Source organism: Mesocricetus auratus, unplaced genomic scaffold, assembly GCF_017639785.1.
Source record: "Mesocricetus auratus isolate SY011 unplaced genomic scaffold, BCM_Maur_2.0 Super-Scaffold_100013, whole genome shotgun sequence".
Taxonomy (NCBI): domain Eukaryota; kingdom Metazoa; phylum Chordata; class Mammalia; order Rodentia; family Cricetidae; genus Mesocricetus; species Mesocricetus auratus.
The window spans coordinates 4,151,097-4,175,769 of record NW_024429196.1 but is presented as its reverse complement, the minus strand read 5'-3'; the positions used below and the strand labels follow the sequence as shown (position 1 = coordinate 4,175,769).

Below are 24,673 nucleotides of genomic sequence, written 5' to 3'. Positions count from 1 at the left end.
CTCCAGTTGTTGGCTATGTACTAGGAGTCAGTCACACATCTCCTGGTGTTCTTACTTGTTAGCAATTATTAGATGGATGGAATAAGATAGAACCATAGATTTCTACTACAAGTGCAAGAGACTGAAAAAAGAGAGGCAAAGAATGGATGTATATTATAAACATCTCACAAGTCTTTGTTAGGGACCATGACTACATTTGGAATCAGTATTCCCACAGTAACCATCTGAACACATGGTCTAAGCACACCAGTATTAATGTTTATTATTTTTCTGCAAATCCATTTCTAAGAACAATGCTTCAAAGAAGTCTTAGATATACTACAAACACAAAAACAAAAAACAAACAAACAAAATAAAACCACTGTGGAAGTCTCGACATTTTCCACACAATCCATAAAAACCCAGACATTCATTGCAAGGATTCACCACAAAAAGGAAGGAAGCAGCTTCAGTCATTACTGCTGTTTTTTGGCTTCTTTGTTCTTACTTTTTTCTTTTGTCCTTTCTTCTTTTTCATGAGAACTGCCTTTTCTCCAATAAATGCTTTTTTGGAATGTCCTGAATCTTTGGAAGTAAAATTAAGTTTCTGCTTAGGTTTACTTGCATTCTTCAAGCTTGGATTTGAATTCTGTTGTTTTAGTTTTTCTTTATTAACAGAACGCATGACTCTCAGTTTTCTTCCCATAAGCTCAGAATTATTTAACTTCAAAGCAAGATGAACAGCATCTGTAGTCTGTAATAATAATAATAAAAGAAACATTAATTTCCACCAGAAACCCATATGTAATGAGACCAGTAAAGTCAGAATTCAATCTTAAAGCTTGCACACAGAAGACCTTCTGCTCTGTGGCCTAAAGGTCAAATCCTAATGGTTTTGGCATCCCTGCTTGAACCCCCTGTTGCTCATGTTATACTCCAGATTATCTGGCAGCACTCAAACTACCCCAGCAAATGCTCACAGTTTCTTTAAAAGAGAAAGCAGCTCATAGGCCAACCTATGTAAGTGGATGGCAGGAAACTCTCCTACAGTCCCTATGATGTAGGACTAGAGACTGTAGAATGTTCTACAAGTCCAACTCCTATTTCAACACAGAATGATTAATATTATTTTGAATGTTGAGATGTTGCAAGAACTCTACAAGGTTCTTAAAGAGGCGAGTTACATCTAAACAGAGTAACGAATAAAATCAGTGCAATAGAGCAATAGAGACCTCATGCACACCAGACTCTTCTAAAACCTCCTAGGCAATACCTATCAAGAGTCAAAGAGCCTGTGTGCTAGACAGCTGTCTCATTCAGTAGTTAAGACTACATACTGCTCTTAAGGAGATTTGGAGTTCAGTTCCTGGCACCCATGCCAAGTGGCTTGCAACCACCTGTAACTCCAGCTAGCGGGGAATCCCACATCTCTGGCATGGGTACCTACACTCATATACATATTAAAAATTAAGAATATTAGAAAACACTGATTAATAGTCACTGAACTCAATATAAGTAACCTTGTACAGGGACTAAAATTTCCTTCTAAAGTGTTTGCTCCATTTTATAGAAGGTAAAATTCAGAGGTTTTAGTTCCTCTAACACCCAACATCTAGGGTATTACTTAGTACGGTTAGCATGCACAAACAAGGAACTACAACATGTTTTGTTTGGGACAGATCTACCCACAACACTCTGTGGTGGTGGGTATGAATTTAGCTTCCCTAAGTCAGAACCTGGGAATTCGAATAACAGCACTATCTGAAAGCTGACAGAACTGACAACCTCCGCAAAGGCATTTCAAAGAGCAACAGTGCATTAGTATTCCATACCTCGAAGAGCACATAGCCAAACCCTCTGCCGACTCCTGTCTGTGGGTTTCTCAAGACTCTCACTGCCACAATACTCCCACAGTCCAAAAAGTGTTCCTCCAAAGCAGCCTCTTCAATTTCTGCAAACAAATGCAAGCACAAATGAGGTGACCATGTGGACACTCCTCAGAAAGCTGGAGAGGCCTGACAACACTTTAAGTTAGGCAAAGCCCCATGAAAACACAGCATTTTTACAGCGCGCCTCTCAAAGCTGTTCACAAGATGCCAGGTGGTGGTGGCACACACCTTTAATCCCAGCACTCAAAGAGGCAAAGGCAGGTGGATATCTGTGAGTTCCAGGGCAGCCAGAGCTGTTTTACAGAGATACCAGCTCAAAAACAAAACAAAACAAAAAAGCTGGTCATAAGCAAATCATTAAATTATTCATGTTTTGTTTGTGTGGTTTCTGGTAGTAAGGGAATTGAACTCAGAGTCTCACAAATGCCAGGGAAGTACTCTGCCACTCCAGCTCTTTCTAAAATTTCCTCTGAGGCAGCTACTAAATTGATCTTCACTATTCAATCTCCTGCCTTGGCCTAAATAGCTGGGATTAAAGATATGCACTAACCCACTACACCAGAATTACTGTACTCATGTGTGGTAGGTCAGCCCCTGGCCACTAAACTATGCCCTGCCCCTTCCTTAACATTTAATAGCAACAGTTATACTTTTATTTGTTTAAACTAACTTACTGTAAGGAAGATTCCCCACAAATACCGATCTCTTGTCCCTCTGGAAAATACAAAAATGAATAAAAACCAGACAGTGCATTAGAAAACAGAAAATTACCCTTCCCCCCACCCCCACCCCCCGCATATATCCCTCCACTTCCTAATCTGATCATATACCTGTCTATGTCTGTTCTAATCATACTTCTGCATAGTAAGTGAGCTAGCACTGGAGGAGAGACTGCATTCACAGTAGTACTCACAGGCAGGGCTTAGGGATGGCCTGCTATTTGAAAGTTTTACCTGTGAGAAGCCAATCAGCAAACACTTTAGGCTCTAAGGCAATGGTTCTCAACGTGTTGGTTGTGAGCCCTTAAGTAGTCCAATGACCCTTTCACAGGGATCATCTAAGCCCATCAGAAAACACAGATATTTACATTACAATTCATAACAGTAGCAAATTACACTTACAAAGTAGCAATGAATATTATGATTGGGGGTCACCACAATATGAGGAACTGTATTAAGGCCAAAGCATTAGGAAGGTTGAGAAACACTCAAAAGTCTACGGGCCACATGATCTCCATTGCAACTTCTCATCCTACTATAATAGCTTAAGACACAAGAACTAACTTGTGGTTGTGTGCAGTTAATTTTATTAACAGATATGGCCCAAGCACCAAAGCTTGTTGACCCTCTGTGGTATCTTTCTCCAGTCCAGCTAGAGGTTTTACACTGACAGTTGTTTTCTTTCAACTGAGTAACCCTGACACCAAGAGAAGTACACTGTTACAGACTAACTCTAATCCTTCACTGTCTGGAGACACAGCTGCCAACATTCTCTAGCACTGAAACTTTGGACCTGCTCTTAGACAAGACCAGACTGCATGAAGCAAGGCAAAGCAGGGTTTCATGGTTTGCCTGTTAACCTATCTATCCAATAGCACTCAGCCCCCATAGACCCATTAACCACACAAAGCTCTTGCCATTCCCTGGGCAAGTAAGGTTTCTGTCCCCAGTGTCTTCACTTCACAGATACTGCCACTGTGCTTTGAAAACATTTTCCTCCCAGGTAAATCTTTTAAGAGTCATATGAGATCTGTTCTACGGCAAACCTTCCTTGTCCTTTCTTGTTGGTCTGTCCCCAGGTGCACCATTCCAAGTGGACAAAACATCCTGTGCTTATGACAGCATTTACCATAAAACAGAGCCACAGCCTGTCCCTGTGTGTCTCCAGCACGTACCAAGCACATAGAGAGTCTTCAGACTGTTCCTTACCTCTAATAAATAACAATTTCCTTTTGGTTTCTGAGACAGGGTCTCACTGCACAGCCCAGTGTGGCCCAAAATGTGTGATTCTCCTATCTCTTCCTCCCCAGCACTGCCACAGGCATGAGCTAACAGCCTAACATGAACAACAACTTTCCTGACTTTACAGTCTGTTAAAATGGTGCTGGATCTGATGACCTCTTATTTTTCTCTAAACATTTGGTCATGGAAAAGTATCTTCAAATGGAAAGTGACCTGCTTGTGAAGGTAATGTTCACCTGAGCCCACTGACCCTCTGGGCACCAATACTGCGTCCCTAAAAACAAAGGTTTCTTTCTCCCATTTCCCTCCTGCTCACACCACTGGTTCCACCTTTCCATGAGGCTCATGGTATGTTCTTCTTGTTGTTATCTTGTTTTCTTTTTTATTTATTTGAAATACAGTCTCACACTGTCACCCAGGTAGGCCTGTAATTCCTGTCACTGCTTCTGTCTCACCCTCCTGATGCAAGGATTACAAGCATGAGCTACCGTACCTAGCTATCTTGTTAAGATTCTTAAACAAATCACATTCTACTTACAGAGGTGGTTTCAGATGCAAGATCAACTCGAATACGAAATCCTTCTTCAATCTGGGCTCCATTTCTAATTATAAAGACAAGGGGGGAAACAAGTTATGGAAACATTTACTGTAATGAAGCCAAGTAATAAACCCATGTCTAAAGGACAAAGGACAACACTGCATTCAACCCCAGGCAGGATTACCTTTGCAGTGATAAACCCATGTCTAAAGGACAAAGGACAACACTGCATTCAACCCCAGGCAGGATTACCTTTGCAGTGATAAACCCATGTCTAAAGGACAAAGGACAACACTGCATTCAACCCCAGGCAGGATTACCTTTGCAGTGCTTTTGTAGCAGCACTCTCATCCTTAAACACTACATATGCATTGATGCTTTTCTGGTCAGGATGAAATTTACGTCTACAGAAAAAACAGAAGGAAAAACTTGCTAACATCAAACTCAAGAGAAAAATCTAGTTTTGTTTTCTACAATCAATACATGATAAGACTTGCAGACTGGAAGCTCTACATTGTCAAGTAAAGATTCAGTAATTTGAAAAAGAACATAGATATATAAAGATAGCAAAAGGAACAAAAAGCCCACGCTTTCTTGGGAGTCATCACTGTGAGGGAACGGTAAGAACAAGACACCCACATGTGCCAACTAGAACAATAGAAGGATTAGAAATGTCATGCTGGCTCCAACTCTGTAACTAGCAAAACTGTTCTTTTTCACTGCAAGACACACAACCTAGAAATTGAACATCCACAAACAGCTCAGCACATAGGAGCCAAAGCCCTGGAGGAGCCCATCCATCGTTCTGGTGATCATCACCATCCATACTTACACATGGACTGCTTCTCTCCTACAATAGCCCTATAGCCCTATCTACTCTTACACATTACACTTTTACTTGTTCATTCTCCTTCAACCTGTCTTTGTTTGGCCTGCATTATTTCCAATAGCCTGAATTTGCTGGCTGTGAGAAAGCAGCTTGACATGCACTTTTGTCTTCTGACACTTGTATACTTGCTACTGCATCCAAAGATTTGATCTGGCTCAGACATGGCCCCTTTGTCAGGTCCACAATAAGTGTTACATTCTTTCTCAGAAAGGCATGCTATAGCTGCTCTTCACTTATGTGTATGTACGTGTGGAGGCCAGAGTCAACCTCATCTGTCATCCCTCAAGTACTGCCTACCATTTTTGTGTACATTTTAAAAATATTTGTTTATTTAGTTGTAGGTAAAAGAGGGGCAAGCACACTCACGTGGAAGCAGGGGACAACTCACAGGAATTAATCCTTTCCTTCCAGTATGTGGGTTCCATGGATTGAACCAAGGTCATTTAAGCTTGGAAGCAGGTACTTTTCCTTGCTGAGCCATCTTAGGTACTACCTAAAGTTTTGAGGCAGAGTTTCTCATTGTCCTAGGTCTCACCATACAAGCTAGAGAGCCTGGCCACTGGGTACCAGGGATCTACCTGGCTCACCTCTCCAGCACAGGGATTACAAGTGTGCCAACCACTATGCCCAGCTTTTTTACAAGAGATCTAGGTTTGGAGCTTAGGTCCTCATGCTTGCAAGGCAACCACTTATCTGACCTAGCCATCTCCCTAAGCTAGCTTTTCACCTTTAATGATTATGGCCTATACTGCTGCCCAAGACATACACTTGCAAAGGGGTAATATAATACGGATGTGATTCAGTAGAAAATAGTAATTAATATTAATGGTAAGACAGACTGGGGCTTAAGAGATGCCTCAGTGGTTAAGAGCCTTGTTGCTCTTGAAGGGGTCCTGGGTCAGTTATCAGCACCCACAGGGCAGCTCACAACCATCTGTAACTCCAGTTCCAGGGATGTGAAATCCTTTGCTAGTCTCCTCGGATACTAAATACACACATGGTACACATATATACATGTAGACAAAACAACCATATACGTAAAAAATAAAAATAAATAAATCTTGGATAAAACAGTAAAACAGACGTAGTAATGATCACTGGTTCTTGCCTAAAGATGTCAACCTGCTGCTGAAGTAATTAAAAGGCCCACACAATGAGCACTATTAAGAAGTAAACAGCTAAACAGTAACAGGCACACACATGACATGCTGCACTGCAGAATAACACCTTAAGTCTTTTCTTTTTTGGTTGAAAGAAATAGAGTTGGGTGTGGTGGCACACGCCTTTAGACTCAGCACTCCGGAGGCAGAGGCAAGCAGATCTCTGTGATTTCAAGGCGAGCCTGGTATACAGAGTGAGTTCAAGGGCAGTCCAAGTTACAAAGAGAAACCTTTTCTCAAAAACAGAAAAAGTAAAAGAAATAGAGTAGGGGCTAGAGAGGTGGCTCAGAGTTTAAGAGCACTGACTGTTCTTCCAGAGGTTCTGAGTTCAGTTCCCAGCAACCACATGGTGGCTCACAACCATCTACAATTCAATCTGGTGCCCTCTTCTGGCAGAACACTGTATATGTAATAAATAAATAAATCTTAAAAAAAAGAAAAATAGAGTAATAATAATAAATAAATAAGCCACGTAAAGTTGGAAAATACACAGAGAGTCTGGATACTGATGCTATTGTGTTGTCTTTGCTTGACTGCTGAGGAAATAGCAACAACTGCTAAAAGAAATGCTGCTGGATAAGTCCAATTTTTATATTTTAAAAATGTTTTGACTTCAAAAATCTAAGCTTAAGGGTATGTTATTTTGGAAAAGAGATTTTATTTGTGTTTCCACAGAAAATGCTGTGGATTCCTTCCAGACTAATTATGGTTTGATGAAGCAAAACCCACTGAAGCAGTGGCCCAGGTGATCCAACATTCTAAACAGCTGGGACAAGGCAGCCAGGATTTCTGGATTTTCTTAGGATACTAAAGACAGCAGCCCCAAATAGCAGGAAGCATCTTGGAGAGAACAATGCCCACATTCCCAAATACTGTTTTGTTTGTTTGTTTGTTTTTTGAAACATGGTTTCTCTGTGGCTTTGGAGGCTGTCCTAGAACTAGCTCTGGTAGACCAGGCTGGTCTCAAACTCACAGAGATCCTCCTGCCTCTGCCTCCCAAGTGCTGGGATTAAAGGCGTGCATTACCACCGTCCAGCTATTGATACAAATATAAGGTCAATTTTGTATATTTCTCCTCTTGTTTAGGTATTGTGTTTACACAAATCTTTTAAAATATAACATGTAATTAAATACAGATTGCATATAGTCACCTATACTAGTCAAAACTTAGAGTTAGGTTAGTTAGGTTTTCTAGATATACAGAGATATACATGAGATAGATATTCTTTTTTTTTTTTTTTTTTTTTTCGTTTTACAAGACAGGGTTTCCCCGGGGCTTTGGAGGCTGTCCTGGAACTCACTACGGAGACCAGGTTGGCCTCGAACTCGTGGAGATCCACCTGCCTCTGCCTCCTGAGTGCTGGGATTAAAGGCATGCGCCACCAACGCCAGGCGAGATAGATATTCTTCATGACAGTGAGGCACAACTGCTCCTGGCACACCAATTACATCAGAAAGGAGGATGGGCAATGAAAGAACTTATGGAATATGGTTTCTATACAGTGAGGCTAGCCCTTTGGGCAAGAAACTGCTCTTTCCTGGATTGTTTGACATGCAGGACCCACAGGAAAGTGACTGCTGAACTTACAAAAAAAGATGGACAGTCCTGAAGGGTTTGTGCTTCATAAAAGAAGCATTTCGAGACAGGGTTTCTCTGTATTATTTTGGAGGCTGTCCTGGAACTCACTTTGTAGACCAGGCTAGCCTCGAACTCACAGAGATCCACCTGCCTCTGCCTCCTGAGTGCTGGGATTAAAGGCGTGCGCCACCAACGCCCAGCCTTGTTATGGTTTCTTATTGGCTATTTCTGACTTAATTATTAACCCATAACTGCTAATCTGAATAGTTACACGTGGTCTTCTCTTACCAGAGAAAGGGTCCAGACCTCTTACTCCTCTCAAGTCCTACAGGGTGACTGACTGTGCCTCCGTTTCCCAGAGTCCTCCGCCTCTCCTAGTCCCACCTATCTTGCTTCCCTATTTGCCAACAATGCTTTTTTCATCAACCAATAAGACAAACATACACACAGAAGACCATTCCCCATCACCAGAAAATATAGGGGGCTAGAGTGTGCTCAGGGGTAATGTGTATGCTTAGCATAAACCAGGCCCAACATTCCATCCCCAGAATCAAGGTATCCATTAAGTATGGGGTGTCTGCTTATATAACACACTAGCACACTCAGAAACAGAAAGTAGGTGAGCAGCTGGCTGCCCATGGACAGACATGGAGCGACACACTGCAAGGGCACAGGAAACGGGGCTAGGGAGGCATTCAGGATGAAAACTGTGGCAATACTTTCATCACCAGAGCACTAGCATCACAGTCCTACAGGTGGTCAGATGTTGAGATGTTCCCCTATACACTGAGCACTCAGGAAACAAAGGCAGAAGAATCAGGAGTTCTGTGCCTACTAAACTATATAGCAAGACACAGTCTCAAAAATATAAGGGTTGAGCCGGGCGTTGGTGGTGCACACATTTAATCCCAGCACTAGGGAGGCAGAGGCAGGCAGATCTCTGTGAGTTCAAGGCTGCCAACCAGCCAGTCAAAAGAGCAAACCAAACCAAACAAACCAGGATTCAGTAGAGTTCACTGGCAGAACAGTCACCTAGGATGTACAAAGTACTAAGTTCAACCCCCAAATAGCAAAAAAGAAAAGAATCCTAAAGTTATACATCTCAAATGTTCCATTTTTTTGTTTGTTTTTGTTTTTTTTTTTTCGAGACAGAGTTTCTCTGTGGCTTTGGAGGCTGTACTGGAACTCCCCTTGGTAGTCCAGGCTGGTCTCGAACTCACAGAGATCCGCCTGCCTCTGCCTCCCGAGTGCTGGGATTAAAGGTGTGTGCCACCAACGCCCGGCTTCAAATGTTCCATTTTACTGAAGGTAAATTACACTTTAAATCAAAGAAGAAACAAACCTAAGTATAAAGTTTCCCATGGTATGATTCCTCATATGCCTCCCACATCAAAGTAAATGAAACAAACATTTATAACTTGTAACACTCTAGATATATAGAGATGTATTTGAGAGATAGATAGATAGATAGATAGATAGATAGATAGATAGATAGATAGATAGTCTTCAAACCTTTCAAAGACCTTCAGAAAATGGCATTTAAAATGGTTTAGGGTTTTCCTTGACAATGAGAAATGTCTGTTCCTGGCACATCAATTACATCTGAGAGGAAGATGGACATTGAAGAAACTCGTTATGGAGTTTGCTTTCAACATGGCAAGATTAGCCATTTGGGCAAGAAACTGCTCTTGCCTGGACTGCTTGACTGTTGCTGTATAAACTGGACATGCAGGACCCATAGAAAAGTGACTGCTGAACTCAAACAGTCCTTCAGGGTTCCTGCTTCATGGAAGAGTCTACGAGACTTTCTGCAGGACATAGAAAAACAAATGACAGACTGACAATGCAGATGGACAGTTTAAAATTTCCTGCTTTGCTGAGAAGTCTTCCAGACACATTATGGCTATGGGTTGAAGATGGATGCCCCAGCGTTACAGAGGAACTTCGGGTGTCCAGGTAGTGAGATGTCTCTGTCAATTCTAGGGTTTATATATTACCCTTCTGTGGTCTTTGATGGAATTGAAGACAGATAATTATAATTATAGTTTTCCTTAGTTATGATAAAAGATAAGCTACAGATAAGACTTTAGACTCACAAAGATAGATGATACTTTCTTTAAATCTTACTAAATGTTAATGGACAAAATATTTTAACTATGTTCTTACTTGATAACTGTTCTGTTATATATAATTTGATCATGTTGAAGTTAAAACCTTTCTCTTATTTTAGACAGAAAAGAGGAGATGATGGGAGATGTCATTCTGAAATCTGTCTCTTATTGGTTGTTGTTATTTGTTGTTGGCCAATAGGGAAGAAAGCAAGATAGGTGGGACTAGGAGTCAAGGAGGACTCAGGGAAGGAGAAACACAGGGAGTCACGATGTAGCCGCCATAGGGGTAAGAAGTCCGGACCATTTCTACAGTAAGAGAAATACTTAGATTAACAATTATGGAATAAATACTTAAGTCAGAGATAGCCAGTAAGAAACCAAGCAAACGGCCAATAGCTTCATAATTAATATAGCCTCCTGTGTGTTCATTTGGGACTGATGTGGCGGCGGGAAGGCTTCTCCCTACATAACACAAATGGCTGGTTGACTTCACCCCTATCAAGCAATTTAAAAACCAGTAACTTGAGCCTGGCATTGGTGGCGCATGCCTTTAATCCCAGCACTCAGGAGGCAGAGGCAGGCAGATCTCTGTGAGTTCGAGACTAGCCTGGTCTACAGAGCAAGTTCCAGGACAGCCTCCAAAACAATACAGAAACCCTGTCTTGAAAAAAACAAAAACAAGCCGGCCGTTGATGGCGCACGCCTTTAATCCCAGCACTTGGGAGGCAGAGGCAGGCGGATCTCTGTGGGTTCGAGGCCAGCCTCCAAAATGATACAGAGAAACCCTGTCTCGAAAAACCAAATAAAAAAAAAAAAAAGAAAAAAACAAAAACAAAAAAAACCCCACAAAACCCAGCAACCAATCAGATAAAAGACAAAGAACTCCCCTTGCATACAGGTGGATGCTCAATGCTCATTTACCTTGAACCACAAAAATCACTCTGACCTTCCAGGCCGCCCTTAACCAAAGAGCCAAAACCACAATTTTTATAAAATATAACTTCTACTATTTATAAAATATGTGAATATAAACAGGTGACTAACTCCATGGGATTGCAGTCAAATTATAAATGCAAAGTAGCCTTACCACAAGTTCACCCTACAGAAAAAGCAGAACATATACAAAATTACCCAGATATAAGATTATTCATTCCAGTTACTTATGACCACAAGATTGAAAAAACCAAAAAAAAATTCACTAATTAGCCATCAGCAAGTAAGCTTAAATAAATCAGGGTAGACCTTACAGAATATTAGGATGGTCTAAAAAAAATCTAATTATAAACTTACTTTATTGCAGCCAACTTTTTTGTTAGTGTCCCCTCTGCTGGCATCTTTCAAAAAGAAAAAAAAAAACATTAAAAATTTGAATTTGGATATTTTTTCAAATTGGTTAATATTTTTAATCTTCCCCTTTTTTCAGTGCTGGAGACTAATTTCAGTGCTTCATGTATGCCAACACGTGGTCTCCCTCTGCTACACCCCAGCCACATAAGTTACATTTTAGTTAAAGCCAAAATATTCCAACCACATGTAACTCAAAACACTTTAGGGAAATGGAATCAGAAACAACTATCCCAATGCTTGAGTCAGGAGTTGTGGCACACATCTACAAACCTATAATCCCAGCCCTCCAGACAAGACGAGGAATGTAAAGTTACCCTCAGCTACACAGTAAATTTGAGTTCAAGGTTACAGGAAGCCCTATCTCAAAATAAAAGGGGGGGGGGAGGAGCCCGGGACACGATACCATGAGGATTAAGATAATTCCACAGACAACATCACACTTAACAGCCACTCTCAAACAGCATGGGCACAAGTACAGACAATGGGTGCTCAAACTACAGGGTGACTCCAAGACAATGAAGAGTCAGGAAAAACACGACAAAAAGTTATGTAAAGTAAATGTGTGTGAGTGTCGCAACATTTCTAAATTAAACCTTACTTTTTATTCCATGTAATTTAAAGCATCTAAATTGGTAACAAGGACATGTAATTTTCTGGGTACCTAAGAGATTACATACCCAGTGGGTGCCAAAGTTCGTGGAGTCTTTATTTGTTTTAGACAGGGTCTTTGTAGCCCAAGCTAGCCATGGACTCAGTGTGTCTTTGGGGATGAGCTTGATTTTGGTCCTGTGGAACACACTCCAGTAGAACCAAGGGCATCCTATACCAGCAGCACAGCAAAAAGTAAAGTGATGAAGAAGCAGCTGCAGGAAGGGACACACAGGCCAAAACAAGCAGCTTCAGTTCAGGACAGTAAGTGCTGCTCTGAAAAGACGAGGCTGAGGAACTCACGGGACTACCACACACGCTGGTAGCCCATGGGGTGCTGTATAAATGAAAGGAGACTGACAGCTGTTCTAACAAAAGGAAGTAACATGACTGCAGAGACAGCTCAGCAGTAAAGAACATCAGTAGTTTTCTAGAGGACCCAGGCTGGTCTCCCAACATCAACACAAGAGCTCACCCCTGCCTAGACCTCCAGTTCTGGGGGCTCTGATGCGCTCTTCTGATCTCTAGCTGCACTGCATTCATATGACACACAGTCATAATTGAAGGCAAAACACCCATCCATACACATAAAATAAAAATAAATGTTAAAAAGAGATGCTTGATAAAAATAAAAATTTAAAAAAGAAGTCATGAATAGACATAGACCACAAAGAAAAGGAAGGAATGACTCAATTAGGGAAAACCCCCATGTGCTGTGGAACTTTCTACACTATAAATATGTATTATTCTCATTGGCTCATAAAAGCTGATTGGCCAATATCCAAGCAAAAACCTATAGGCAGGGTGATCAAACAAATACAGGGAGAAAGAAGGGTAGAGTCGGATAGATCTACCAGCCAGTCACCAACTGAGCACAACACACGTGGCAATACACAGATTAATGGGAATGGGTTAACTTAAATCTAAGAGTTAGCTAGTAACAAGCCTGAGCTATTGGGCAAGCATTTATAATACCAAGTCGCTATAATTTGAAAAGAGTTGCCAGGACAGGAAAACTCCACCTACACCCATGTGAAAGCAAGTAACAGGCTAGGTGGTTCAAAGGAATTAAAGGCAATGAATCAGTCTAAAAGAGAATTATAGCTCACACCTTTAATCCCAACATTAGGGAAATATATAAGACAGAAGCAAGGTTTCAGTATCAGGCATTCATTCTCCAGCCACGCTGAGGAGAGGTTACAGTCCGAGGCTTGGTTAGAGTTTGTGGATACAGGATCAGCCCTTTCAGCCTGAAGTAGAGGTAAAAGCAGCTAATGGCCAGCTGCTTTGCTTTTCTGGTATTCAGCTTGAAGTTTGAATCCCAATATCAGTCTCTGGGTCATTTTATTTTTTCTGGGCTTGTCACCAGCATTTTGAAAACCAGACCTAGGTAAAGAACTAGACCTGGGGACACATGCATGGTTTTATTATAGCGAATGTCTAGCCTGTCCTGATTATCAATGAATCAGAACAGTGAGAATATTCGCAGTCTGGGTCAATTATTAATTCATGTTACAGGGATAAGCACAGGCATCCTGTAACTAGGGTGTGGGCCAAGACACCAGTTACTGGGTCAGGTAAGAGCTTCATATTGGGAAATGGAGTTAGAGAGCAGATAATATAGGAGGTAACAGTGGGGAAATGAAAACATCAACGGAAATGATGAGGACTGTCAAAATCTTAGAAAATGTTTTTTTTTCCCCCAGTTTTTCAAGACAAAGTTTCTCTGTGTAGCTTTGACTGCCCTGGAACTCATTCTGTAGATCATGCTGGCCTTGAACTCATAGAGATCTGTCTGCCACTGTCTCCCGATTAAAAGCGTGCACCACCACAACATGGCAAAAATGTATACTTTTTTTTTTTTTTTATGAGACAGGGTTTCTCTGTATTGTTTTGGAGGCTGTCAGTCCAGCCCAGCCTCAAACTCACAGAGATCTGCCTGCCTCTGCCTCCTGAGTGCTGGGATTAAAGGTGTGCGCCACCACCGCCCAGCTAAAATGTCTACTTTTAAAGAAGCAGTAGTTTTTTCCATGGGACACTTTGGCAACCTTCAGGGATACTTTTGTTGGGTAGGGAAAGACTGCAGGCAGTTAGTAGGCAACCCCAGGGCAGGATATCCTAGAATACACTGGGCATAGCAACTACAAATGCTAGGCAAGCATTCACTGCTAAGTCCTTAGAGAATCATGTTAGAGCAATTAGAAACAAGGTAAGTACTACCTGTACATGCTAGTTACACTGAAAATAATGTTCAGAAACATACTGCAGGGTGTGATGATGCACACCTCTAATGTCAGCACTCAGGAGGCAGAAGTTGGTGGATTTCTGTGAATTCTAGACCAGCCTGGTCTTTTTAGTGAGTTCCAGGACAGTAGAGGCCATGCTGTAAGTCTCTGTCTCAAAATGAACAGAAACATACACTTTACTGTATATTTCACCCTCTGAGAACATCAGCATAACTGGTTGAAGGTGAAAGATACCAATCACTTCTACAAGTGTGTAAGCAATGCCTGCAACAGTCACCCTCATCTCCTGCACACCACACTGTTATGGAATAAGCTTTTTGTAGACTGTGAAGATGAGTCTGCCAAAGCTCCTTCTGATTGGATTAATAAAGAGCAGACTGGCTAATAGACAAGCAAAAAGAGGTTAGTCAGGAGAGTCAAACTGAGAGGATGCTTGTGTTGTAATTTAAGAAAAGCATCGAGATAAAGACATGCAACAGGTTTTTTGTTTAATTAGGGAAAGGGATCATAAAAAGGGGCTAAGGGAAAGGAGGAGAATGGCCTCCGGAGACAGGAGCAGCATGAGAGAGGAGAAAGGGAAGAGGGGAAGAGAGAGGAAAGAGGGAGAGAGAAGCAGAGAGAGCGCCGAACAGACAAGAGGAGAAGGATGGGAGGTAGGCAGGACCCTTTTGAAAGGGAACATAGTGAATATGCATAGGTGGTGCTCTCAGTGGCTACAGCTGAAGGCATACCCTGTCAGAATCCCAAGGACAGGCCAGTATAGATACCTGAATACTAACAGCTGGGAAGAAGGGCGTCACCAGAGACCCAGAAAGAAGCAAGATTAACTTGCCATGCTGAAAAAATATACCGCCACACGGCAGAGCATAGATAAGAAATATGGATTAATTTAAGTTGTAAGAGCTAGTAGTCAGTCTAAGTTACCAGTTGAGCATTTATAATTAATAAGTCCCAGTGTGGTTATTGAGGATAGCAGTCCTGACAAAAAATTCTGCCTACACAACTCCAGTAAGGCTGCCTGCAACTTGAGAGACGCTGCTTGGTGAGGAGCAACCTTTCTGCCTATTCTATTGACAGCAGATACAATAATCTGACTGCCCACCAAAGCCCAGGGCTAGCCTTGGTAACAGATGTCACCTTACTGTGTAAACTCATGCAGTTACCTACCAAGTGCAGAATCAACAGTGGACACTAGACACCAAGAGGCCAGCAGGTTTGATTTACAGATAAAGCACAGTGACATACATTATTCAGGGAGAGAGGATACTTACCACAGAACGAAATCGTACAGATTCTATCTGTCCATACTCTTTAAAAAATGACTTCAGCTTCTAAAATAAACAATATACACATACATGTTAGTTAACACCCTGAAAATCTGTGTCACAAAAGGAGTAATGAGAATGGTCTTAGCACCCTTCACTGCTATACTTTAAGAACATTCCAGAACCAACGTAGTAGCATACACCTATTATCCCAGCACTAGAACACGAAGTGGAGAAAAGGAGATTAGTGTTCACATCCAGTGTCTAAAAACCAAAGAGCATGAAAACAACAACAAAAAATAGGTGACTATTCAGCTGGATCGACAGGAAGATTTTACAGAAACTTGGGAAGAAGAAAAACACAATTTAGGTTCACATTAGCATTCATTCATGACCTGCATAGTAGCTGAGTTTGTTTCAGTGCTTATAATCTGTGAGACACTTAAATTGAGGTTAGACTTGTATCGTGTCTTTAAATGGTACTGTCCCACAGGGGAATTCTCCAGCTGTTTAACTCAGACACAATGGTAAGGAGAATCCTAGTTAGTCATTTGGGGGCATTAGTCTGTGACTATCTCAAGATGTGAAGAACAGCCGGGCGTTGGTGGCGCACGCCTTTAATCCCAGCACTCGGGAGGCAGAGGCAGGCGGATCTCTGTGAGTTCAAGGCCAGCCTGGTCTACAGAATGAGTTCCAGGACAGCCTCCCGAGGGGTAGAACAATAATTTCTACAACTAATTCTAAAAAAAGTTATTTACTGTATGAATGTTTTTGCAGAGAACCATAATAGCACACTCTTCTAAGTTCTTATGACCTAAAAGGAAGATCATAACCAACAGCAAAATGTATACAGGAGGCTGGGGCAGGCTGATTGAGATCTCAAGGCTAGCCTAGGATACATAGGGTAATTCATAGGGAAATCCATACCAAACTGACAAAAGTCACCTGGATATGGTATATCATCCTAACACTTAGGAGGTAGAGGCAGAAGGATTGCCACGAGTTATGAGGCCAGAGTAAAGGCATAATGAGATCCTGTCTCAAAAACAAAAAGGAGGACTGGAAATAACTCAGCAGTTAAGAGCACTTGTTAACTCTTGCAGAGGATCTGGGTTTGCCTTCTTCTGACCTCCACAGGCACTAGGCACATATATAATACACATAAATAGATGAAGACAAAATATTTATACACTAAGACAAATCTACAAAGACTTTTTTAAAAAAAGAAACTACATGGTATCTTTACAAATCATATACTAAAGGACAGAATAAGGTTGCTTTGTTTTGAAGGAAGGTGAATATAAACCCATCCTTCCAAAAACGAGCAGGATCTGGGCCTAAGGATTGCTCACGCAGTGACTACCAACCACATGTACATGGAAGGCAAAAGGTATGGCTTCAGTTAACGCTGCAGAATGAAAGGCACCTAAATGTTCATTTTTTCACTCAGAAAACATTCACTGAGCCCAATCTATGTGTTAGGCACTTTCTCATGTGTTCCAGATAGAACACTGAAGAAGAGAGAGAAATATACATTCTAGTGGTATTAGCAGAAAGGAAGCTGAAGAGAAAAAAGTCAGAAGCAGCCACTGCTGTTTTAAACACGGCCTTCAGAAGCCTGAATTAGGGGTGGGAGCCAAGCCCCAGCATCACACACACACATGCACAACCCACAGCCTGCATTAAAATTGTGACTACAGAATCAGGGAGGTGTTGGCACCAGAACCCACTATGGTGTGGTGATTAGGAAGCATAATGAAGCTACTGCAATGAGTTATCAACTATTAGCTCAATTAAAAAGTAATCTTAGTCTATAACTTCTCCAGGTTTATACCACCCCTCCCACTCACCTTCTTATTACATGTGACAGGCAAATTGCCAACAAACACAGTCCTCTCATTTTTCAACCGCTCTTCTTCAGGGTTGAGTGGGATTTTTGTTCTTTGGTCCTCATCGAGGCTGAGGGCAACACCAAGTGCCTCTCCACCTGCTGCTTTACCATGAGACTGAGACTTTCTCCTTTCCTGCCCCTGCTCCTGATGAATCTCTTCCTCTAGATCAGCATTTGCTAGAGCACTTTCCCTAGTTTTTAAAGAACAAGAGTCAAAAACAAAACAACAAAGAAAACCCGCACTTGTCAAAGCTAGTCCTACCTACTTAGTGAAAACACCTCCTGCTGGCTTAGTACTCATAAATCTACAAGTATCAAAGCAACATTATCATTTTGTTTGTTTGTTTTTTTCGAGACAGGGTTTCTCTGTATTATTTTGGAGGCTGGCCTGGAACTCACAGAGATTCGCCTGCCTCTGCCTCCAGAGTGCTACTATTAAAGGCATGCGCCACCAAAGCCCGGCTAGCAGCATTATCTTTAAAAAGGTGATACCTTAGGAAACAAATTCTGTAATTCAAGAATTTAAGAAAAGTCCAATATTTTAAGACATACTAAAGAACCAGGCAACAGCAGCAGCACAGAAATTCTAAAGAAAAGCCAATCCACTTAAAGCTCTTAGAGGTACAGTTTACACTCTACAGATGCCTCATTATTATCATTCTCTGCCCTAGGACTGAGAGATTGCAACATTCTCTCAGAATCTAGAAAGGTTGAAATGCCCACCAAACACTCTGAAAACTGGATCTGGCCCGAGAAAACCAGAGTTCCTGCTTTTAACAGTTGTGTCTAGGTGAAGGACTGCATACTAGATAAGCTCTGAAACGGTAAATACAAGAGGTTACCAGTGCATGCGGACACTAAGGTCTGATGTCACACTGACAAGAGGGCTCTTAGGTGAGAGAAAAGAATGGGCAGCAGGAGCCATGCAGTGCCTTGCTCACCAGAGGACACCGCTGGGTTCCCAGTGTTTTTCAGCAGTGCACTGAAGGGGCAGGCAACGATCACATGGCAACAGCTAGAATACCTGGTGCAGAACCATAAGAAACAGAAGACCAAGAAAGGCTTCTCAAAGAAGGAAGCAGTTTTTGCCATAGTCTTAAGAGCCCAAGTCTAGCACTCTGTTTACTTCTATGTCTAATGCATCTGGCAAGAAAAAAAAGTATGAAAGGGCCTATAGAAGTGACCCCGTTTCATCTTAAGGTCAGAGAGTTCAAATCTATCCTTGTTCTTTCAAGGTTAAAGGCCTAAGACCTAAAGGTCTAAGGTATGGCTACTGGAGGATGTTTGGCCTACAGTGTGTCTTACATAGATAATAGAATACTTGATATAAGGTATAGGTAACTAGATGTCTTAATCCTCAAGGACAGATAACAAGAGTTTTGATCTAAAGTATAGTTATTAGATGTTTTGAGAAATAAGTAATTACATCTGTTTTTTCCTTGTACCATGGTAAAGAAATCTTTTGCCTTTCCCCCCCTTTTGATTGGGGTATATAAGAATTTTGAGCAACAAACTCAAGGCAGATACTGGATACCATCCCAACTTTATCTTCTACCTCTAGTCTGTTTCTTTCCTCAATCAACACTCCCCCTCCTCTCAGCTACAGACCAGGCAGGTCAGCAGGACCCAACAGTCCAGGTAAGAATATGTTATGCAAAACCACTTGATTTTATCCTTTGGAAGACAGGAAACTACCCATGACTAACTACCCAAAAAGATCACTTGAGCAGAGTGACACATACCTAGGCACTGGAAGCTAGCCTCAGCTACATAGCAGGGCTACACTTCCAGGGACACAGCTCAGCAAAGCACTTTGTCTGGCACGTGTTTTTGTTCAATGTCCAACACTACAGGAAGGGAGGAAAAGAGGCAGGGAGGGAGGGAGGAGGGGAGGGAGGGGGGGCAGACAGAAAGTCAGACACACAGGAACACATACAGGCAGGCAGGTTCATGTTAATCATGCAACAGAGAAGATAGGAAGGGAACAAGGTGTTTAGGAGCAAACAGGAAAGATAGTGTCATGACAGCAGAAGAAAAAGCAGGTCAGCCAGAGCAAGGATAGAGATGGAAAGAAGATAAAGAGAATTAAAGAACAGTACTATCTCAGTGACTTGAGAAGCTAAGGAATGAGGATCTTAAGCTCAGGTATAACAGACTGGCTTACAGAAACATAGTAAGACTGTTCTTTCCTTTAAAAAACCAACCAGCCAACTAAACAAACAAACAAACACCAAGAGCTTCAGGGCTTAACAACTAGGAGCTACACATTGAGAGAGGAGAGTACTGGCTTAGGCAACTAACTAGAAGTGAAATATCATTAATACAGGAAGATTTTAGTTTGAAACATTCTTATTTTCTTTTCTTGGTTTTTGTTTTGTTGTAAGAAAAGGTCTCATGCAGCCTAGGCCTGCTCAAACTCACTATATAGCCTAGAAAAGCTTTCAATTTCTAATTCTTGTGCTTCCAGCTCTCAAGTGCCAGGACTACAAGTAGGTGTTACCACACACAGTTTAGGCAACAGCCAGGAACTGAACCTAGGGCCTTCTGTGTGCTAGGCAAACACTCTACCGACTGAGCTACATCCCTAACCTCACCTTAAGGTAAACAATAAATATACAGGTGTAGATGCTGTCAGTCAAGACTGGAAAGGTCTAGAGATCATGGCAGGCACACACGGCAGTGCCCATAAAGAACAGCCGAGAGAAGACGACAAACATGCAAACATGAACTCTGAGGAAAAGTAGTTTCCTAACAGCAATCTAAAGAAAGGTGTTAACCGCTGGGCGTTGGTGGCCCACGCCTTTAATCCCAGCACTCGGGAGGCAGAGGCAGGCAGATCTCTGTGAGTTCGAGACCAGCCTGGACTACCAAGCGAGTTCCGGGACAGCCTCCAAAGCCACAGAGAAACCCTGTCTCGAAAAAAAAAAAAAAAAAAAAAAAAAAAAAAAAGGAAAGGTGTTCACCTTAATTTGGAGAGAAAAACAGAAGAGCAGAGCAGAAATATCACTCACAGAATCTCCCAGCTTCAAGGCAGTAGTTACCAAGTGTTAACAACAAGCAGTTCTCAGAATATGGCATGACTTCCACATGCCACCATGATGTGGGTGCACCAACACACACACAATAAACATAATAAAAACTCTTAAAGATCTTCTGAAAGAGGGTTTAAAAATGTGAAAATGGTTTGAAAGAGTGAAAAGGAATTCAAGTCCAAAGCTTTGTGTCACATGGCTATAATCCAGAACTTGGGAAATTCGGATGGGATGGTCAGGAGCTCAAATACAGCTCAGGTTACATAATGAGTTCAAGGCCTACGAGAAATATAAGAAACCCCTGCCCTACTCCACGTCCCCAAAAAGAATGAGGAAAAGTGGTAATGTTGTAGTTATTTGGATACTAACTAAAATATTCTGTAAAAAAAAAAAGTTTATGTTAATGAGGGAAGCTGTGGTTTCCAAATGAAAAACCAAGTTCGTGTTTGATTGAAACACTGGAGACATAAACTGCAGGGTTACTTCCAATTTGCAGGGGCAGTGATGGGGTGAAGACCTACCCAGGAAGGCCAAGGGCGAACAAGAGGCAGCGGGGAATTTCACCGACCTGTTTGCCAGTCTTTGGTCTGCAGCCGAGAGTTTCTTCCCTTTCACCTTTTTTGCAGGTTTTTGCGAAGCTGGCTTTTTAATCTGGGGTGTACTTTCTTCATCATCATCACGTTTTCTTTTTATAGAAGTTTCCTTTCAAAAGTTTAAAGTCATACTTAACATGTCAAACTCTACAGTGGTGTCTCTCTAAACTAATCCTTCTCTTCCCTCACTGGTTATAGAGAGAAGCAGAGGATTCTTGACAGTAGTCATGAAACCAGATTTGATGGGCTTGGTCACGCATGCCTGTGATACCAGCACTTCAGTGGAAAGCTAAGGCAGGAGTGTGGTGGCATCTATCTGGGCTACCGTGTGTGCTAAAGGTCGGACTGGGCAATTAGTGAGACCCTGTCTCAAAATAAAAAGTAAAGTCAGAGACGATGGAGAACGTGGTAATCTAGCCTAAGATCATCCTCCGGTACATTACAGAATTTGAGGCCTAAATAGGCTACAAGAGACCCTGCCAATCAATAAATAGGGCCGAGGGTGAAGTGCTTGCCCAGCTCTGGATAGGGTCTAACAGCTACTGCCGTCGGGCGAGTTGCCCTCTAAACCTAGTTTTAAAAAGATACTCAAAACGCAGCCCCGAGACTCACCTGGGGCACAGGCACAAACACAGGTGGGGCGCGTGGCTCCGCGGTGCTGAAGAGAGAGGCCAGTCGCCCCGTCCCGCCTCCAGGAGGGCGCTGGCCGCCCCGCAGGCTGTCGGCAACCTGTCCCACCAGGTAGTCGGCGGCTGCATTCCCCACGCCATCTTCAGGGCTCTGTCTGCAAACACAGGCACACGCTCAGCCGCGCCGCGAGCCACTCACCACCCTGCACCTTCACCAACACCGCGCGCCACTCACCTCCACTCCTGGCCCTTCTTTCTCTTGGGTTCCTTCCCTCCCAAAGCCATGCTTAGACCCGAGCTTCCGGAACAGCCGCAGTGTTAGTCCTCACTTCCGGGATCCGGCTAGTCCCGCATTCTCCTGGTTCTGGGTTCCGGTAGCCTCCGGGTTCCGACTACTTCCATTCCGAGGCCTTGCTCTTCCGCTCAGGACCACGCCCCTTCCTCTCTAAACGGTCCGCGGCTGCGCAGGAGCCCTACTCTGCTTAATATTAAGGATCTGTGGAACTCCGAGTTTCGGAGGGCAATTTGTCCTGTTACACCCGCTAGTCAGGGAAGCCTAGGCTTGGGAGTGCACCAGGTCTAACGAGTAGCTGAGGCTTCTAGTACGAATGGGGGTCAACTGGCATGATGGTTCATGCCTTTAATCCCAGAATTTGGGGGACGAGGCAACCCGATTGCCACGAGTTCCAGACCAGCATAAACTACACAACTCCAGGATAGCTTTGGCTACAGAGTGAGACTTTTGTCTCAAACAAAACAAAACACACCCGGGTTAGGGTGAGGTGTTTGTTTGGGTTTCACAGTTCATTGAGGAAGATGATTTTTCAAGAAATGGGGCTAAAGGGTTATGTTGTTTGCAGTCTGGAAGTCGGTGTGAAGGGTAAACAGTGCTCTGATAGGGAAAAGGGCCTTTACGCCTTTCCTGAAGTTTGACATTTCAAAGTAGGCAAAAACAAGTTTGGGCCAAAGCTCTAACGGGTCACATCCATGTACCGTACCCGTTCAAAGTTGCCCTGCCGTTCTTTCAATACTTGATACTTCAAATCTTCTATGGTGGCTCATACTTGTAATCCTTGTGCTCTGGGGCTTAGGCCAAAGAATGGCCATGAGTTTGATGTCAGTCTGGGCTACATTGTCCAAGCCTCTCTAGGCTGCAGTGAGATCCTATCTCAAACTGTTCACCCACATGCAAACCTTCACCGTTAACTTTCACTTTAGGACTCCTGCTCCCTAACTTCCTTCCACTTTGGGAGCTGTAGGCAGTTAATGACCAAGAAAGGTGTCCCAGACAGGAAGACTGGGTAGCCAAAATAGTTGCTTTACGCCGGGCGTTGGTGGCGCACGCCTTTAATCCCAGCACTCGGGAGGCAGAGGCAGGCGGATCACTGTGAGTTCGAGACCAGCCTGGTCTACCGAGTGAGTTCCAGGACAGGCTCCAAAGCCACAGGGAAACCCTGTCTCGAAAAACCAAAAAAAAAAAAAAAAAAAAAAAAAAAGTTGCTTTACATAGGGATGAGGCAGGCTGGGGGAAGGGGAGCCCAGTCCCTGGGCGGAAGAGTTTAGGGTAGGGGACAGGATGAGAACTACTGAGTGAAACTTGTCCTGGGTTTGAGACCTAATGTTTACGACTGCCTATAACAATAGCTTCAGAGGTTCTGACCTTTTTCCAGCCTCAGAAACACACATGAATATTAAATCTTTAAATTGGACGTAGTGGTACACATCTTTAGTCTTAGCACTTGAAAGGCAGGGACAGGAAGAACTCTTAAGTTTGAAGCAGAAAAAGTTCCATCACAGGTCAGGCCTGATGGAGAGACTCTCAAAAATAAATAAATAAAATAGTTTTTTAAAGATCTTTATTAATTTAATCTTTACATTCCAACCCCAGTTCCCCCTCCCTCCTCTCCTCCTGCTCCCCCCACTTTCCTCCCACCCCACCTCCTATCTGCTTGTCGGAGAGGGTAAGGCCTCCCCTAGGAAGTCTACCAAGTATGACCCATCATCTTGTTGAGGCAGGACCAAGGCGCTACTCCCCACCCCTCCCATCCCCATGCCTAAGTTGAGCAAGGTATCTCTCCTATAGAATGGGCTCCACAAAGTCAGTTTGTGCGTTAGAATGAGATCTTGGACCTACTGCCAGTGGCCTCATATATTTCCCAAGCTGCACCATTGTCTCCTGTGTTCAGGGAGTCCAGCTCAGTCTTATACAGGCTCCCGAGTTGTCAGACCTGAGTCAGTGATCTCTCACTAGCTTGGGTCAGCTGATTCTGTGGGTCTCCCCATCATTTTCTTGACTCCTTTGTTCATAATGTAGAGCCTCTCTCACTTCAATTGTACTTCAGGAGCTCTGCCCAATGGGTTGCTGTGGGTAAAGGTTCCTGCCAGCAAGCCTGATGATTTAAATTCAATCCCTGAGACCCACATGATAAAAGGGGAAAACTGACTCCTGCAAGTTGTCCTCTAGCCTCTACTTTTGTGCCGTGACACACATACAAGCACACACTAAACAAAAATGTAATAAAAATTAAAAGATAAATTCTAATCTTGACAGGAAGTGGCGCAGACCTTTAATCCCAGCATTTGGGATTAAATGAATACAAGGTCATCCTGGTCTACAAAGTAAGTTCCAGAAGAGAAACTCTATCTCCAAAAACCAACCAACCAACAAACAAACAAACAAAAATTTTTAAGAAGACATGAAAGAGCCAGGAAGTGGTGGTGCACTCCTTTAATCCCAGCACTTGGGAGGCAGAGTCAAGGGCATCTCTGTGTGTTCGAAGCCAGCCTGGTTTAAAGAGAGAGTTCCAGGACGGTCAAGGCTACACAAAGAAACCCTATTTAGAGAAACTGTGTGTGTGTGTGTGTGTGTGTGTGTGTGTGTGTGTGTGTGTGTGTGTGTGTGTGAGGTGGGATATA

The 24,673-nt window shown here is 42.8% G+C and overlaps 1 protein-coding gene and 1 non-coding gene across 2 annotated transcripts; both read right to left on the bottom strand.

Moving 5' to 3' along the window:
- Nucleotides 1-238: 238 nt before the first annotated feature.
- Rbm34 (RNA binding motif protein 34) lies at nucleotides 239-22,142 on the bottom strand. Its single transcript, XM_040755295.1, has 11 exons — nucleotides 21,993-22,142; nucleotides 21,741-21,912; nucleotides 21,104-21,237; nucleotides 17,463-17,694; nucleotides 15,619-15,678; nucleotides 11,397-11,440; nucleotides 4,688-4,771; nucleotides 4,368-4,431; nucleotides 2,543-2,582; nucleotides 1,812-1,930; nucleotides 239-733 (listed from the first exon to the last, which is right to left on the bottom strand). Exons 1-11 carry the CDS (start codon nucleotides 22,040-22,042, stop codon nucleotides 449-451), a joined length of 1,284 nt encoding a protein of 427 aa, XP_040611229.1. The 5' UTR covers nucleotides 22,043-22,142; the 3' UTR covers nucleotides 239-448.
- On the bottom strand, nucleotides 13,459-13,590 carry LOC121143849. Its single transcript, XR_005881158.1, has one exon. It is a non-coding gene; the product is annotated as a small nucleolar RNA SNORA72 (small nucleolar RNA).
- Nucleotides 22,143-24,673: the final 2,531 nt, after the last annotated feature.

Coding starts and splice junctions, on each gene's coding strand:
- Rbm34 (XM_040755295.1), bottom strand. CDS start 22,042: ATGGCTTTGGGAGGGAAGGAACCCAAGAGAAAGAAGGGCCAGGAGTGG. Junction 11,441..15,618: donor CTGTACGATTTCGTTCTGTG/GTAAGTATCCTC, acceptor TCTTTTTGAAAG/ATGCCAGCAGAGGGGACACT. Junction 4,772..11,396: donor AAAAAGTTGGCTGCAATAAA/GTAAGTTTATAA, acceptor TTTTTTCTGTAG/ACGTAAATTTCATCCTGACC.